The sequence below is a fragment of the Lissotriton vulgaris genome, chromosome 3_1 (genome assembly GCF_964263255.1).
Source record: "Lissotriton vulgaris chromosome 3_1, aLisVul1.2, whole genome shotgun sequence".
Lineage (NCBI taxonomy): Eukaryota > Metazoa > Chordata > Amphibia > Caudata > Salamandridae > Lissotriton > Lissotriton vulgaris.
In genome coordinates, this window is record NC_141689.1 from 854,263,715 (window position 1) to 854,282,823 (window position 19,109).

Consider the following 19,109-nt stretch of genomic DNA (forward strand, 5'->3'; position numbering starts at 1 on the left):
GTATTTATTTTGAGCACATGTACAGCACTTGTATATTATTGCACATTGCACTTGTTCTTATGTATTTTTCACTGTTTGCTGACTGTCTATTTGATGACATATTTAAATGAAACAGTTGAATGTTTTTCTAAAAATACAAAAAAACTAAAATAAAATAGATGACCCTCCAGAACTAATGATTCAGAAAAGGGGGTGGTGATGAACAGAGTGTCTGAATTAAGCAGACCTCTCTTACCCAGTCCAAAGATCAGGGCTTGATCCATCACCGTTATTTATCTCACTGCACCATCCCAGCTCAGAACCTGGCTATATGCAAATCAGTCTGTCCCTGGCCCAGTGCATCATGGGAACAGGGCAGACTAAACTACCAAGCCAATTCTTCACCAGAAAGGAGACAAGCTACCGGGGACCGGTTTCTGGCATTTCAGCCTTCTTCGGCCCGGCTTGCTTGAATCCTGATGGTGCAGTGAGAAAGGGACTCATGTCTGAGTATACCCTGCCACACCTATAGTGGCCAAAAACGATTCAGAAAAGGGGGTGGTGATGAACAGAGTGTCTGAATTAAGCAGACCTCTCTTACCCAGTCCAAAGATCAGGGCTTGATCCATCACCGTTATTTATCTCACTGCACCATCCCAGCTCAGAACCTGGCTATATGCAAATCAGTCTGTCCCTGGCCCAGTGCATCATGGGAACAGGGCAGACTAAACTACCAAGCCAATTCTTCACCAGAAAGGAGACAAGCTACCGGGGACCGGTTTCTGGCATTTCAGCCTTCTTCGGCCCGGCTTGCTTGAATCCTGATGGTGCAGTGAGAAAGGGACTCATGTCTGAGTATACCCTGCCACACCTATAGTGGCCAAAAACGATTCAGAAAAGGGGGTGGTGATGAACAGAGTGTCTGAATTAAGCAGACCTCTCTTACCCAGTCCAAAGATCAGGGCTTGATCCATCACCGTTATTTATCTCACTGCACCATCCCAGCTCAGAACCTGGCTATATGCAAATCAGTCTGTCCCTGGCCCAGTGCATCATGGGAACAGGGCAGACTAAACTACCAAGCCAATTCTTCATAAGAAAGGAGACAAGCTACCGGGGACCGGTTTCTGGCATTTCAGCCTTCTTCGGCCCGGCTTGCTTGAATCCTGATGGTGCAGTGAGAAAGGGACTCATGTCTGAGTATACCCTGCCACACCTATAGTGGCCAAAAACGATTCAGAAAAGGGGGTGGTGATGAACAGAGTGTCTGAATTAAGCAGACCTCTCTTACCCAGTCCAAAGATCAGGGCTGCAATTTCCACGACCCACATCCTGCGCCGCGGCGCCCCTGGCTTCTTATCACGGCGCACCGGGGTGCCGCGGCGCACACTTTGGGAACCACGGGTTTAGAGGGTGGCCAGCGCCGTGGCTCAGTGATCTCTCGCGCACATTCTCGTGTTTGTCAGTTCGTCAGCAACGTGAATTCGCTGTACGGTGTGGGCCGTCAGGGCGATCTGACTGCGTTTGGCATTAGCACCGCGCTAATGCCAAACACCGTCTGCGAGTGAAGTAAACAGATCGCCCTTCCACACAGAACCGCGGTACACGAGAGGCGCTCCATTACACTGCAACTACTTATGAGTGACATCCACCTGTCATTCCCAGTTTCGGCTCCATCCAGTCCGTGTCCTGAGGAGAACCCCTACTAACGTTGTGGTTCGAAACGCGTTGAACCTGAGCCTTGGAAAAAGAATAAGGGTGCCACTAGGGCTGCTTAAACCTATACAGTGTGATCCCTAGTTTTGTAACCCCCTAATTGATTTTCCTATCCTTGGCTTAGTTAGACAGGCAGGCAGTGCTTTTGAACTGTATGTCCGCCTGTCTTTTTGTACCTAATAGAAAGGACTGGTTCCTAATGTGAATGTATTGTTAGGTATTTGATTTATTACTTTTGGTGTTGCCTGTATGAACTGATAGTATTTATTTTGAGCACTTGTACAGCACTTGTATATTATTGCACATTGCACTTGTTCTTATGTATTTTTCACTGTTTGCTGACTGTCTATTTGATGACATATTTAAATGAAACAGTTGAATGTTTTTCTAAAAATACAAAAAAACTAAAATAAAATAGATGACACTCCAGAACTAATTGGCTGGGTGGGATCAGAAATGGAAAAATAAATCTGTCTGGCCCCTTTGTTTGTTTAGCATACTTTAGTGGTCCAAGCCAGTTCAGATACAGGACCCAAACCTTTGTTCCTGCCCTGCATTGTACTCTACGCCACTCTACTCTGCAACACTGCTCCAATGCACTCTACACCTTTCCACTCTACTCTACATCACTACTCGGTACGCACTCTACGTGACTCTACTCTATGCCACTCCAATATATGGCACTATATGCCACTCTGCTCCACAACACTCTACTGCATTCTGCGCCATTCGATTCTATGACATTCCACACCATTCTCCTCTACGCCACTAACTTTTAGCCATGCTAAATAGCAGCCACTGTAGAGTGCAACATAGCTAAAACTCATTGGCAAAACCAACAGCTCTTGCACAGGCAAGGCCTATTGGCTTTGTTAATGTTTGTTTGCTGGTGTGAGAGCACATATAAAGCACTACTCTTCCACCTACCCCCGCTCCTGCGTTGCCAGGAGGTTACTTTCAAACACCATTAAAGTTAGAAATAGCTCCACTGCCGGAAACCTCAATATTAAAAAAAGGACTGCTGCTGGTACAATTACAGTGATCGTGTTTCCACTGTCACATTTCCGAGTTACATTATAACTAATCTCTTCATTCAGCCAAGTAATAACAGCTATCAATATTCAGACTCTCAGAAGCACCCTCTAAGAAACATACTTAAGAAGTGGAAAGATGATGAAAATAGTACACGAGGGGAGATGAATAAGAGCCCTAATAATGGTAGCCTTGACCTCCAACTCCAATAATCAACACAAATGTAGAGCTTGTCTGGCTCCATAACAAATGCACACGTGACATACATCCCACACTGAAAAATGCGGCAAAAGCACGACACATGACTGTAACTATAAATGTATTTGACCTAATTCAGAAAAAAATAGGAACGTATTACATTTTATAATTTAGTTTATTTCTAATCAAAGGTGCTAACTACAGTTAGAAATACAACTCTTGTTACTTACCCATGCCACTAGCACTTAAGTCACAAATAAAAATATTTTTGACAAAGAACATGAAAGCCCTATTACTATCCAAAACGACAACTTTGTGCAATAATTAGTGCCCCAGTAAAGCTAACATGCAAGAATGTCCATACCTAACGCACTGGGACATATTAATACATTTGTTAAAATGGGAACGATACTCTTGGAATTTAATGAGTGAGTGATTTAATGACTTAAGCTTTGCTTACATATCTACCTAACATCATGTCCCTCTAATTATTATACATAATTTCCTTAATTTCGGTCAATGCAATTTAGGTGCCCGGGATGTCAACTCAGGATCACCAGGCGTAGCATCTGGCTGCCCACAGTGATCAGTAACTAACCCAGTCTGGTACTTGGATCCCATGACTGAGATCAAAAACATGTTGGTGATTGTAGCTTGGAGGCAGAATTAGAGAGTAGAAGTGGCTCAATTTCCATTTTTTTTGCAACATCAGGAATGCAGGTTCCTGTCTTGCAGCTGTAATAAAAATCCTCTCGCTCTCTGTGTCAATTTAAGTGATTTTATAGTTAGAATTGTTCTCAATATCTTAACGTATGTTTAAAAGAACTCTGAAATTATTTTGAAATCTGCAGTTAAGGTACAGTTATGGTTACAAATTACATTTGAAAAAACATGTAAATTTCCATGTTATGGTTCAGTCTTCAATACATAACTCGACCAAACGGCTATGCAAATCATAACTCACACACCAAATGCAGTGCTTATAATTTCAGATTATTTATACCAATACAAACAACATTTAAAAGCACAATGCACAATACATACTCAAACCAGTAAATAAAATTGCATTCATACTTGTCTCATTGATAGTGCTAATGGTAATGTGATAGGTAATCTCATCTCAAAGCTCCTTTATGAAATTTGCAATTGCAATCGGTACATAAAGAGTGAGATCATTTATTGTTCAAGTTTTGGTTTGCATTGCTGTTGTACGAGTAATGGGCTGCAGTGCTAACCATAAACTGATGAATTTCAGTGGTTTCTGCTGCTTGAAAGTCTAACCATTCTGCACTTATATGTGTTTCCTTTACATTCATTTTACAGGATATTTAAACACATTCCACTGCACTCTATGCCACTGCACTCTTAGGGCCCGATTCACAGAACTAACTTAAGACAAAATCCTAAACTTACTACTTTTGGTATTCACAGAAGTTAGGATTTTGTCTTTAGTTTGTCTTGAGACAGACTTAAGACAGGCTTAAGACAAAATCCTAACTTAAGTCTGTCTTAAGTCTGTCTTAAGACAAATTTAAGACAAAATCCTAACTTCTGTGAATACCAAAAGTAGTAAGTTTAGGATTTTGTCTTAAGTTAGTTCTGAGAATCAGGCTCGGTGCCACTATGCTCTGTAACACTCTCCGCCAATGCACTATACACCAGTACACTCTACTCTATGCCACTCCATGGTACGCCACTCTCCGCTGGGCACATTGCAAGGATGTATAACCAATCCTAACCATAACCTCAATTTAACTGTCTTTTTCAGTGCCTAGATGCTTTTTTAAAAAAATTATGCTGTCCAAATATCAGCCCACACCGGCCACCAGCAACCAACCTCCCCCTGCGGACCTGTATTTTGGTTAGATCTTGTGCCCGCTCTCCCAGAGGTGCCCGAACACAGCTGTGTATAGCCCTAGATATCATCCCTTTAATTACCTGCAGTGCTCTACTGCTCACTGGGTAGATTCATGCTACAAATATCCCTTTGCATGCATATACGCATAATCTACATCCCATGCCAATGAGTTGCTTGCCCGGAGTGGTTGTGGGTGTGGGTAAATCAGCTACATATGTGAGGATAGTCACCTTGTTGTATCATTGATGGATAGTTAGGGAAGTCCTTACCCTCTTGCTGATGCTCTTTTTTTTTTTTATACATTTTTTATTGAACATAGCAATGGATAATCAATGGTACAGAACATCTTTTCATTTTTCATTTTCAATAATGATTTCAATAATTTAAAAGGCTTAAGAGAAAGAAAAAGAGAGAAAAAAAATGATATATATATCAGACATGAGACACAAAAATTAGGAAGAGGCGAAGAAATTCATCAAACACAGAAAGGGAATACAATCAACAATTTTATCAAGAAGGGTCTGTGCAAAATCCGCAATCTATAAAGTGACACTGCAAAAAAGTGCAAAAACCTGCAATAAAGTGCTACTGCAAGTGCAAAAAGCTATAATAAAGTGAAATCTAGAAAGTGCTAGTGCAGTCGAGTGTATAAACCCTTTCCTTATCTCATCCCTCCTTTAATTGTTCCAAATCCCCAAAATACTTCCAATTCCTTTCAAACCTCCTAATAGAACCTACTCTGCCCGCATAGGCTTTTTCAAAAAGGCAGGTTCTCCTCATCTTATTGAACCATTTTATCAGTGATGGAATTTCCCTTGATTTCCAATTTTGTAGTATTAAAGAGCGAGCGACCGCACATGATATAAATATAAATACCTCTTCAGATTTGTTAAACCTGCTCCTATCCTTGCTTATACCAAACAAGCTTCTACCATAGGCGAAAATGATTTTCCAATGGCCAATTCAATTTCCGCAAATATCTCTTTCCAGAAAGACTCCAGCATCGGGTAGGCAAAAAAAATGTGATACCATCCTCCCTGACCATGTGCTGAGCATTAAAACACTTATTTTCTGTTCTAAGAAACATTCTTTCCATAGCCTCAGGCGTATAATAAGCTAACCAACGGGACAAGAAGGCCATCCTCTTATAGTTAGCAGCGCGCAAAGATTTGTTTCCCAGTAAACAGAGAGCCTCCCAATCTTTCAAAGAGAAAATATACTGGGTCGAGAGACTTACTTTATTCAAATGTTTATCAATCAAAGGGGATTGACCCGAGCAGTGGAGCAATTTATACCACTGCCCTATCCCGCTGCTCTTCCTTCCGTAAAGGATATTTAGTAAGTTATTAGGGGCATTCAACAGGCCACTTACATCCTTTTTAATAAAATAAATAACCTGTAGATATTCAAAAAAAGACGGTCGCCTTAGATTGTTTGTTCTAGTTATCACCTCTTGCCAGCTAATAACCCTATTTTGGACTAGCAAGTCTCTCAACTCCAGAAACCCACACACTTCCCATTTTTTAATCTTAGACAAACTTAATGGAAGGCCTATTTTACTACATTCCGACAAACTTAGATACTGGGAACCATCAGAACCATGTTTTTTAAAAAGCAGCAGCAAGCGCGTTGTATATTCTTTCAGCGTCTTATACCTCAATTTTTTAGGAAGCTTTGCGGTCTTTAAAAAAATTGGGATTTGGGAACCTGCTTCTTGTACCATTTTCTCCAAGAAAAAATTATCACTTGTCTGATAAACCCTCAAAAGACCTGCCACTATGTCAAAAAACGATTCAGAAAAGGGGGTGGTGATGGACAGAGTATCTGAATTAAGCAGAACACTCATACCCAGTCAACAGATCAGGGCTTGATCCATCACCGTTTTTTAGCTCACTGCACCATCCCAGCTCAGAACCTGGCTACATGCAAATTAGTCTGTCCCTGGCCCAGTGCATCATGGGAACAGGGCAGACCAAACTACCAAGCCAATTCTTTTACTGGAAAGGAAACAAGCTTCCGGGGACCGGTTTCTGGCATTACAGCCGTCTTCGGCCCGGCTTGCTTGAATCCTGATGGTGCAGTGAGCAAGGGACTCATGTCTGAGCATACCCTTCCACGCTTATGGTGGACAAAACGATTCAGAAAAGGGGGTGGTGATGGACAGAGTATCTGAATTAAGCAGAACACTCATACCCCGTCATCAGATCAGGGCTTGATCCATCACAGTTTTTTAGCTCACTGCACCATCCCAGCTCAGAACCTGGCTACATGCAAATTAGTCTGTCCCTGGCCCAGTGCATCATGGGAACAGGGCAGACCAAACTACCAAGCCAATTCTTTTACTGGAAAGGAAACAAGCTTCCGGGGACCGGTTTCTGGCATTACAGCCGTCTTCGGCCCGGCTTGCTTGAATCCTGATGGTGCAGTGAGCAAGGGACTCATGTCTGAGCATACCCTTCCACGCTTATGGTGGACCAAACGATTCAGAAAAGGGGGTGGTGATGGACAGAGTATCTGAATTAAGCAGAACACTCATACCCAGTCAACAGATCAGGGTTTGATCCATCACCGTTTTTTAGCTCATTGCACCATCCCAGCTCAGAACCTGGCTACATGCAAATTAGTCTGTCCCTGGCCCAGTGCATCATGGGAACAGGGCAGACCAAACTACCAAGCCAATTCTTTTACTGGAAAGGAAACAAGCTTCCGGGGACCGGTTTCTGGCATTACAGCCGTCTTCGGCCCGGCTTGCTTGAATCCTGATGGTGCAGTGAGCAAGGGACTCATGTCTGAGCATACCCTTCCACGCTTATGGTGGACAAAACAATTCAGAAAAGGGGGTGGTGATGGACAGAGTATCTGAATTAAGCAGAACACTCATACCCCGTCAACAGATCAGGGCTTGATCCATCACAGTTTTTGAGCTCACTGCACCATCCCAGCTCAGAACCTGGCTACATGCAAATTAGTCTGTCCCTGGCCCAGAGCATCATGGGAACAGGGCAGACCAAACTACCAAGCCAATTCTTTTACTGGAAAGGAAACAAGCTTCCGAGGACCGGTTTCTGGCATTACAGCCGTCTTCGGCCCGGCTTGCTTGAATCCTGATGGTGCAGTGAGCAAGGGACTCATGTCTGAGCATACCCTTCCACGCTTATGGTGGACCAAACGATTCAGAAAAGGGGGTGGTGATGGACAGAGTATCTGAATTAAGCAGAACACTCATACCCAGTCAACAGATCAGGGTTTGATCCATCACCGTTTTTTAGCTCATTGCACCATCCCAGCTCAGAACCTGGCTACATGCAAATTAGTCTGTCCCTGGCCCAGTGCATCATGGGAACAGGGCAGACCAAACTACCAAGCCAATTCTTTTACTGGAAAGGAAACAAGCTTCCGGGGACCGGTTTCTGGCATTACAGCCGTCTTCGGCCCGGCTTGCATGAATCCTGATGGTGCAGTGAGCAAGGGACTCATGTCTGAGCATACCCTTCCACGCTTATGGTGGACAAAACGATTCAGAAAAGGGGGTGGTGATGGACAGAGTATCTGAATTAAGCAGAACACTCATACCCAGTCAACAGATCAGGGCTTGATCCATCACCGTTTTTTAGCTCACTGCACCATCCCAGCTCAGAACCTTGCTACATGCAAATTAGTCTGTCCCTGGCCCAGTGCATCATGGGAACAAGGCAGACCAAACTACCAAGCCAATTCTTTTACTGGAAAGGAAACAAGCTTCCGGGGACCGGTTTCTGGCATTACAGCCGTCTTCGGCCCGGCTTGCTTGAATCCTGATGGTGCAGTGAGCAAGGGACTCATGTCTGAGCATACCCTTCCACGCTTATGGTGGACAAAACGATTCAGAAAAGGGGGTGGTGATGGACAGAGTATCTGAATTAAGCAGAACACTCATACCCCGTCAACAGATCAGGGCTTGATCCATCACAGTTTTTTAGCTCACTGCACCATCCCAGCTCAGAACCTGGCTACATGCAAATTAGTCTGTCCCTGGCCCAGAGCATCATGGGAACAGGGCAGACCAAACTACCAAGCCAATTCTTTTACTGGAAAGGAAACAAGCTTCCGGGGACCGGTTTCTGGCATTACAGCCGTCTTCGGCCCGGCTTGCTTGAATCCTGATGGTGCAGTGAGCAAGGGACTCATGTCTGAGCATACCCTTCCACGCTTATGGTGGACAAAACGATTCAGAAAAGGGGGTGGTGATGGACAGGAGTATGGGTAGGAGTATTCTGCTTAGGTCAGATACTCTGTCCATCACCAACCCCTTTTTCTGAATCACTATGTCAAAAAAAGCAGCTTCATAATATGTCTTTAGGTGGGGTAACGCTAACCCTCCCTGATCTATTGAGAATTGTACTGCCGAGAGCTTAATTCTCGGAGTTTTATTGCCCCAGATAAATCCTCTTAACATTGTTTCTAACTCTTTAAAAAACACCAAATACATTTTTAGCGGTACATTGGTAAACAAAAATATAAGTAAAGGCAGGACTGACATTTTAACCTTTGACACCCTGCCAATCATTGACAATGGAAGCAAAAGCCATTTATCTAACAGGTGCTTAATTTTATTTTTCATTCTAATGTAATTCAGGTCAAAAAGCCTATCATACTCTGCAGTTACAAAAATACCCAGATATCTAATTGGGTCTCTTCTTGCAGCTTGAACTTGCAAGAAACTAGGGAGAAACCCTATATCTGTATTAATCTTATATCCCCTGATCTTTTCATAAGCTTTAAACTCTTTCAATAAGTTCTCAACTATCTTCTTTTCAGGAGCTAGATAAAGGATAATGTCGTCGGCAAATAATTTTAGTTTAGACATGCCGATGATAGGGGGCAGAATAGCTGCATTATCCCTAATCCTTGCCACCAAGGGCTCAATAAAAAGGTAAAAAGCAAGGGAGATAAGGGACAGCCCTGCCCCCTGGTTACATTAATCCTCCCAGCCTGTTTCGCATTAATTATTACCTGAGCAGATGCTCCAATATATATATTATGTAGCATCTTAACTATTTGCGCCGGGAATCCAAATTGGCCGAGAGAATAAAATAGGGCCTCTTGCTAATGCTTGTAGAGACATCTGGCCAATTGCAATAATACTGAAGCTGTTTCAGTATCCTTTTACCAAAGCCTCTGAGCTTATGTGACCATGGGGACCACTTTGAGCATATTTGCTTAATCCTTCTGTCACTGATGTTAGCTGGAGACAGGGTATGCTACTCGAATTTCTGGGTTTTTCACTGTCTATTACTGAATATTGTCTGCTACTGTTTATTGGGCAATAAACTTAACTGCTATTGACACGGTAAGGTGCGAAAATTGATTGATTGCCCATCCTAATTTCATGTATATCTATTGAAGCGAACTATCAGTCTTCTGTATTGTTAAAAATGCTGCAGTAAATAAATTTAATTGGAAAAAAAATACAACTCAAAAGTAGGGTGTGGAATGTTATATGTCGCTTTGCTTTTTTTAAATTGATAATTACAATGGATCATTGTAGGGTGTTTAGTAGATCTATGAAGTAAGGAGTCTTCTTAATGTATAATGCTGAAGATAGAAGGCAGGTAAAGAACGCAAACAACTCATCTAATCAGCCAGAGCCATCTTGCTTTCTTTCTCCCTTCTTTCATCCTTTAGGAAATCATTATCAGATTAGTCAGTTTTTTTAAACAAAATCATGCACAATTCTTACTTTTGCAAAGCACTTTGCTCCAATCTTTGAGTTTCTTTTTTTCGCCGTTCTCTGTATTTTTTTACTCGCGTTTCCCATAATCCTCTGATAAGAGAAAAGTCGAACACAATCACATCCCGGGCCATAGTTCTGTTATTAAATTTCAAAGTTTCACCTGCGAAGAGGAACATATGGTTATTATTAAAATACATCTCAACAAAGAGTGACACCTTGACCTAGTAGTGAGAGTTGCTAAACACTTGAAGAAATATTTTAGCTACTATTTGTAGAAGGAAGGTGCTTAAATTAAATCTGAACAGGTCCGCCTAAACTTTAAGAATACATTTAACAATTGAGGAAGCAGGACGTTTGACATCCTCAGCATCACATAACCACCACATAACTGTTTAGACAGAGTCTGTCAAGCTGGTAAGATATGTGAGAAGCAATAGGAGAAACTCTGTTTTTCACTCAGCATATGGCAATCCATCCGACAGGATAATATATTTCGGAGATGTTTCCTAGTTCATACTATTATTGAAAGATTTTGGGTTACTAGTTGAGGAGGTTGAAACCCTTCTCAAGCAGGAACCACAGTTCGTTTCAGTTTGGCACAGAAGAGTCCGGCTTAACTCAGAGGCAATGTGTAATGTATTTGTGCCACACGTCAAAGGGTAACACAGTGACAACACACCACAAATGGATCCCACACCAGATTAGAGTAAGAGAGTATTTTTAAACAAATCTAACAAGACCAAAAAAAAAGGAAAAAATCTAATCAGTAGAACCGGAGATATTCAGGTTTACATATTTCAGTAAAAATAGTAACCCTGGGCGGAGCTGGTCGAGTGCACCTAGGCGGAGGTCCACGGAGTTGGGGAAAAACTCAGTGAAACTCTGCTCCTCTCTGCCACCCGCCTCCACCCACCCTAATGAAATAATAGTGATAACTTAATTTAATAAAAAAAGAAAGTAACGTACCTGTATTGCGACGTCCACGGGCTGCCCTCCTCCTTGCTGGACATATTGCATCAACTGTGCACGGGAGAGTCCGAACGCATGCGCATTACTCGCATGCACAGTTTGTGCAAGATGTCCAGCGAGAAGGAGGAGGGAAGCCAAGGGACGCCACAACACAGGTAAGTGACTTTATTTTTTTTTTATTCAGTTCTTACCTTTATTTTATTAGGGGGTTCAGGGGGGGCAATTTAGCGGGGGCTGGCTAACTCCGCTCTGCGGCGGAGTCGGAGAATTTTTCCCTACTCCGCATTTTCAGCGAAGCGCGGAGTAGGGAAATCTCCGCACACTCCGCCGGAGGAGCGGAGGTCTCCCCCTGCGCCCAAAAAAATTGTACCAAAAAGCGCAAAACTGTGGATATCTGTTTGTGCCAGATGGGGACAAAGTCGCAAGTTCAGGCCAACTGCAATGGAGTGTAGACTGGCTACAGGGACCCAGTTAGGCCCACTGAACAAAATACCTTGAATCCTGGTTTGGTGAGCTTTGCAAGGATCTACGTTGAAAATGTGTCGCTCAGCCGAGGCAATGTCTTTGTTTGGAGGTGCGGCGATGCTGCGATGTAAGGGCCTGCATTAGAAAGGGCCTGCAATGTCATTGAGGATCCCATCGACGAGGGCTTGTGATGGGAAGTCCAGCATCAAGGATCCGTTGGACAGTCAGTACAATGCACCGGTTTCATGGAGCTGCAATATGAAATCCGTTGTCTTCTTCGAGGCTGACGTTGACGAGGAATGGAAGAGCTTGCGCTGAAGATGCATCACGCATTGGCGATTTTGAAGAGCCCATTGGCTGCTAAAGCAATGCAGGTCTGTGTGGTGGGTCTGATCCATGCAGCAGCAGTGATTTGTTGGGCTTGCTGGGGGTTGCGCTGCGTCACGGAGGAGATGCGTCTGTACCCCTTGATCCACAGGGACTGGTAGAGTACTTTAGGCCCACATCCAAGGGTCCAGGACTGGAGTGGCAAAACATGGCAGGGTAGACTCATAGACGGTAGAGCCCAGGGGCTGGGTTCCTGGTTGTTGGAGCCTTGTGTTCCTGGGTCTCAAGTCAGGAGGCTATCCAACTAGCCCTTGGAGTCACTATGGGGTTCTGGGTTAAACATTTGCAGATGCAGTCCTTCTAACACAGGCAAGAGGGCAACAGTCCAAGAGTGGCAATTCTTTCAGCAGCAGTCCTTCTTCCTGGCAGAGTATACACAGGTCCAGAATTGTACAAAAGAGGTGGTGCATGCCGTCCAATATTTATACCTGATGTCCTTTCTCTGGAAGGTGAGAGAAGCTTCTACAAATTCTCTTTGAAGTGCTTAGGCTTTCTGCCTGAACTGCACTGGCTCCAGGCTAACTAAAGGAGGTATATAGCAATTTGGTGGAAGCAAGACATAGCTTATTCAAGTGTAAGAAGGGCTATGCTCTGCTCCACCCTCCCATCCTATCAGTGACGGCCCATCCAGACACCTAAGCTCTCCATTGTATGTGGCTCCCTAGGAGTTATACACATAGTCCAACTGTCAGCTACACCCAGTCATGTGACCCAGTGATAGGCTACAGGCACTAAATTGGGCAGACCCTGTGCCTCATGGGAACAGTCCAGCCCAAATTGCCAAGTCAGGTCCACCCTGGACCGGAAATAAGCATCCTGGGACCAGTTTCGGGGCATCACTCCTCATCAGAAGTGGAGAAGTGTGGCTCAGGGGTTAGAGGCAGCAGACCCGGAAGCTGAGATTGGTCCTGGACCAGGGTTCAATTCCCCGCCTCGGTGGGTCTTGGGCTCAAAAATTCCACGGACTCGATAATTCTCGTTCCGGTGCCTACTCGACTCACGGGTTCACACTCTGCGACTCTGGGCAATAGCTTGCTTAATCTCCACTACGGCCCCTCGCGGCGGGATGCCTGGCTTTCACCTTGTGGATACCCTGCTGGGGTTATCTCACAGGGGAATACCAGGACGGGTTCCCAAGGCAAGCGCCTTGATGCCTTCGGGTGATATGTGCGCTATATAAATCGCAATACATACATACACATACATACATCAGCCAGGCTGTCTTGAATCCAGTGGCACAGTGAGCCTGGGACCCACATCTGGGCATACTGGCACACTTAGGGCAAGAAAGCAAAAGACGCACAGATGGTGGACAGAATGCAGAGCAACTCAAACATTCACCCCCAGTCAAAATATCTGGGTTAAATCCATTGCTCTTTTGCTCACAATGCCACCCCAGTTTAGACCCAGCCATGTGCAAATCAGTCTTGACCCTGTGCCTCATGGGAACAGTCCAACCCGACCTGCAAAGCCAAGTCCTTCCTGGACTGGAAACAAGCATCCTGGGACCGGTTTCGGGGCATTGCCCCTCATGAGCCAGGCTAGCTTGAATCCAGTGGCACAGTGAGCCCGGGACACATGTCTAGGCATACCCGCCGCACTTAGGGTGAAAAAGCAAAAGACACACATATGATGGACGGAATGCAGAGCAAAACAAACATTCACCACCAGGCAATAGATCTGTGTTAAATCCATTGTTCCTTTGCTCACCATGCCACCACAGTTTAGACCCAGCCATATGCAAATCAGTCTTGACCCTGTGCCTCATGGTAACAGCCTAGCCCAAACTGACCAACCAGGTACTCCCTGGACCGGAAAAAAGCATTCTGGGACCGGTTTCTAGGCATCACCCCTCATCAGCCAAGCTAGCTTGAATCCAGTGGCACAGTGGGCCAGGGACCCACGTCTGGTACCAGGAGGCTTGTTTCTGGTCCAGGGAAGACCTGGCTTGGTAGTTCAGCCTGGACTGTTCCCATGAGGCACAGGGTCAATAGTGATCTGCATATGGCTTGTTAACCAGGGACTTATAAGTAAATTAAATATTCCGACTGGGGATAAGCTAATGGTACTATGTTTTAAGGAGTGAGCACAGGCACCTTAGCACTGGTCAGCAGTGGTAAAGTGCACAGAGTCCTAAGGCCGGCAAACACAAGATGAGCAGAAATGGAGAAAGAAGGCAAAATGTTTTGGGGGAAAGGCACCCTAAGGCTGACAGTTCTAACAATTAATGACTGTATATATTTAACACCACTAACATCATTGTTACCGGTGCACAATTTGAGCTGGTGCTTTCCGGTGTTCTGCATCAGCACCTTATTGTCAGCACCGGGGCTATGACAGTCTGCCACACGTTGGCACTGTCCTGCTAATTTGGGTATGAACACAGCAACAGGGGTTTATTTGTTCAATTTACATTAACAATTGTTAATACCTGCCTCCCAAACCATTCTTCTGGCTTTGGGGGCCTGGTATAGTCTGACTTCCCACACTTGTAGGAGTGTAAAGGTTAGTAGCTGTGTATGTACTGTCATTGGCAGCACTGGCATGGGTTATGTGAGGTGCAAGCTGTAGTGGCCTCCGACCGAGAGCCCTGGCACTTATTCTTTTACAAACTAAGCACTGATTGTTACTAAAATCTAAAATTTGAATTGGTATTTTGTGGTAGTGCCTGTTTTCTCAACCTTAGTTGATAACACTGTGAGGTTGTAAACCTGTACCAGACAGTATCATCATCCACATCACCAACAAAGTGGGCTTTCTTTTGTTTGCTGACTCTCCCTTCCCTCTAAACATATAGCTTCTGGCCCGATTTGCTATTCTTTTGCACAAGCGGCTGAGTACTTGGTGCCCTGCATCTTCTCCCTTGGCTGCCAGCTAGTACAACTGGGATTGGTGTCAGTACAACGCGGTTTTTTACATCGCATTCCGTTACAACGGAATTTTTACAACGCAGGATCCATTACATCGGATGCCATTACAACGCATGGCATTACATAGCAGATGCTATTACAACGCATGGCATTACATCGTAAGTATAGGTAAGTATACCTTTATAAAAAAAATGTAATTAAGTTAATTTAATCAATTTAATTTAATTAATTTAATTAAAATACATTTTAAAATAGTAATTAATGTAATGTAATAAATTAAAATCAATTTATTTAATTTAATTTGAAAAAAAATTATAATTAAATTTATTTAAAAAATATAATGAAATTAATTTGATTTAAATATTTTATAAATAGTAATTACACTAAATTAATTAAAATTATTTATTTAATTTAATTAATTTAATTAAAAAATGTAATTAATATAATATAATTAATTTAATTTAATAAATATATTTAAATTAATTTATAAATGGTAAATATAATTTAATCAGCCCTAAACACAAACCTACCCCTGAACCCTAAAATACCCCTGTACCCCAAAACCCAAACCCAGCCCTAAAACCTAAAACAACCCTTGTACCCCAAAACCCAAACCCTGCCCTAAAACCTAAAAACACCCCTGTACCCCAAAACCCAAACCCTGCCCTAAAACCTAAAAACACCCCTGTACCCCAAAACCCAAACCCTGCCCTAAAACCTAAAAACACCCCTGTACCCCAAAACCCAAACCCTGCCCTAAAACCTAAAAACACCCCTGTACCCCAAAACCCAAACCCTGCCCTAAAACCTAAAAACACCCCTGTACCCCAAAACCCAAACCCTGCCCTAAAACCTAAAAACACCCCTGTACCCCAAAACCCAAACCCTGCCCTGAAACCTAAAAACACCCCTGTACCCCAAAACCCAAACCCTGCCCTAAAACCTAATAATACCCCTGTAACCTAAAAATAACCAAACACCCCAAAACATATACCTCAGTACCCCAAAACATATACTCCTATACTCAGACTTATTATAAAAATTAATTAAATTAATATATTTAATTTATAATATTAAAAAACATAAATAAATATATTTTTTTATAATTAAAAATAATTAAATTAATTATATAATATTAAATAAAAAAAAAAAATGATATACTTACCAATACTTACGATGTAATGGTATGCGTTGTAATAGCATCTGCTATGTAATATCCTGCGTTGTAATAGCATCCGATGTAATGGAACCAGCGTTGTAATAGCTGCGTTGTAACAGCATTACGACGTAAAAGTTGCGTTGTAAGAGTAACATACCGTACAACTGTCCGTTTGGTCCCCGGGGTCTGCCCCTCTGGAGATGAGATAAACCTGGTATGCTAAATTGAAGGGAAAAGGTCTACTACACTCAAAAGGCAGACTGAGGACAACGGACGTCTGAGAAGCATCCACATGTCGATCTTTTAACATAACATTACAATGTGGCACACAGAAGCCCCCCATGACAGGGCAGCAGCTCCAATCACATAAAAAGAAATGTGAGACTGGAATCAGATATGCCCAGACTCCTAGTCTTAGTCCGAAGAATACTGGGACTGCTAGCCATGATCAGGATGGATGCTACTTTTCAGCATGCATTTGAGTTTTCTTTTGACCAGGTGGATATTGTTGCTTGAGTAATGATTGAGGCGAGGATTAAAGGGATGTAGAGTTAATAGATGATTTGTCAAAAGTAGGATATTACTTGAAATTGATTAGTTTTGCCAGTTACACAAAAACTAGATGTTTGTGCACATGCTACAACAAATAGCCGGTAGTCTGGAGAAAGAAAATTAAATGGTGCACTTTTAACCAGAAGAAAACGTTCTAAAGGTATTAATATATTGGGCTTAAATATGCGCGACTAATTCCACTATTCTAAAAGAGGGGCCTAGGTCTTGTAAGGTAGGGTGTGTGCACACATATAACAGTCCAAATTACTTTCAATTCAATTCTAATTGTACTAATTGTCTTCTTCACACAGCTGAAGCCTGCAAATTAGCATATGATGACTTAGCTGATGAAGCAAGTTGTAGTCTGATAATAATTACCATTTGAGTCCTATTAGGGCGCTGCAAATTAAAATCTGTTGTGAATTGCTACTGGAAATGTTTCCCTGCTGTTAAATGTTGATAACTGTTAATGAATGCCAACAGGGTTGAACCAAAGGTCAAGCCCCTTAATTTCTATCATGGTGAGTTACACTAGGCTAATTTATATGAGATGTTGTGGTGTATGACAGAGCTTTCCTTGTAATACTTTTATGTTATATATAAGTCAAACCTGATTGTATGCCAGTATTGATCGGCACACTATTACATTATGATTGTTTGTGAGTATTTGACTTAGAGCCTAGAAAGCGGTTTTGAATGACAACAGTTTCAATAGTGATGCCAACAAATGTGTGCAGGATTTCCCTGTGTTTATTTTTGAAACTCCAACAAGACAAAGAAGGCTCTTTGTCTTCAGTCAAAAGGCTGTTTCACCTTGTACAGCATTAGCTTGGAAGGGAGAAAGGCAGTTACATCGCTGCCTTCCGTACCCTTCTACAGGACAGCATGTAAGCAAGAGTCTCCCCCTTCATTGCTCATAGGAAATCTTTGGAAACTAAGCTGTAATCCAGGACACGGAGCCAATACTGAAAGATTGCACTCCAATTGCAGGTCAGCAGCGAAGTAAGGTATTTGGTTAAACTACTATAACTTGACATGTTTTAAAGTGTTTAAGTGGGGGGCGTGGTTTAGCGTCCAGCAGAATGGCAGCATCTCCTTGAAGCTCCGGACCCGACAAGAGGGAAGCGCGCTTCAAGGACGCCTAACGCGAGCCTGTCAGTCGGAGTCTGCATCTGACCGACACCTGAGATGAATGTGAGCATTTTTGCAGACCCACGCAGCTAAAGAAAGCAGTTTTTTAAGGTAGACGCTGTGAGGCGAGCTCGCGAAATCGCGGCCGCCATTTTATTTATAAGCAACTCTCCGGGAGCGTCTACCTTTCCCTAACTTTGGCGCACATACTTAATTTTCAATGGCGCTCCAAGCCTCCATATATTTCTTCTAACCTTGGACACCTTTTCAGCAGCTTTTCTCTATTCTGCCATAATTTTGCTTTTGTGCAGTGACCTTTCATTCTTTTAACTAATATGGTTACAGTTGCCATCTTAGAAGACATTGCGATGTCTCTTAGACAATTTTTTGAAGAGGAATGAGGAGCTTGCTTCTCCAATCATAATTCCTCTAGCATGTATTTGTTCTTGGTAACCTCCTCAGTATTTTGGATCTACTTTATAAGTAAAGTGACTGCATTGATTTTTTACTATGTGTGAAAAAGAATAATATATCAGGTATAATACTGTCCATTCCACAATGGCGGTTGCTACAATCTGCGGTGTATGATGCTGCCAAGCCTTCCGTGGAGTGCAGCAAAACCTGTAATACACCTTTGTTAATACACCTCATCTAAACGGCCTTTTCAACGGGATGCTTACCCTGTCTCGCTTATTGGGGTGTGTTCTTATACTGTTCTGAATTGATTTAAGCCATGTCAGCTTGTTGACTTAATATTTGATGGGCAGAACGAAGGGTTCTTCTTTCATTACATCTACACCAAAACATATTTTTATTAAGAACTTCAAGCTTTTCTCAGAGCTCTCAAAACTGGAGGACTCTAATTCAACTAAGTTTGAATGTGATACCATCAGCATGGATCAATTGCGGAATGCACCAGGAAAGTCAAATGTCAAACGACTGAAGCAAGATCCCTCATCACCACCCAAATCAGTCTCTCCAGTATCAATGAAACTGTTGTTGCAGGAAATAAGAGCACTCAGACCCTTTATGGAGGAAACCAATTCCAAGTTGCAAATTCTCTCTGACAGTTGGTCACAG

The 19,109-nt window shown here is 42.9% G+C and overlaps 1 protein-coding gene across 1 annotated transcript in view; it reads right to left on the minus strand.

Moving 5' to 3' along the window:
* LRRC2 (leucine rich repeat containing 2) overlaps window positions 1-19,109 on the minus strand; it is a 1,061,896-nt gene that overhangs the window by 826,150 nt on the left and 216,637 nt on the right. The window contains exon 2 of the mRNA XM_086961157.1: window positions 10,503-10,656. Within this exon, the coding sequence (XP_086817283.1) occupies window positions 10,503-10,656 (154 nt within the window). The remainder of the gene's footprint in view (window positions 1-10,502; window positions 10,657-19,109) is intronic.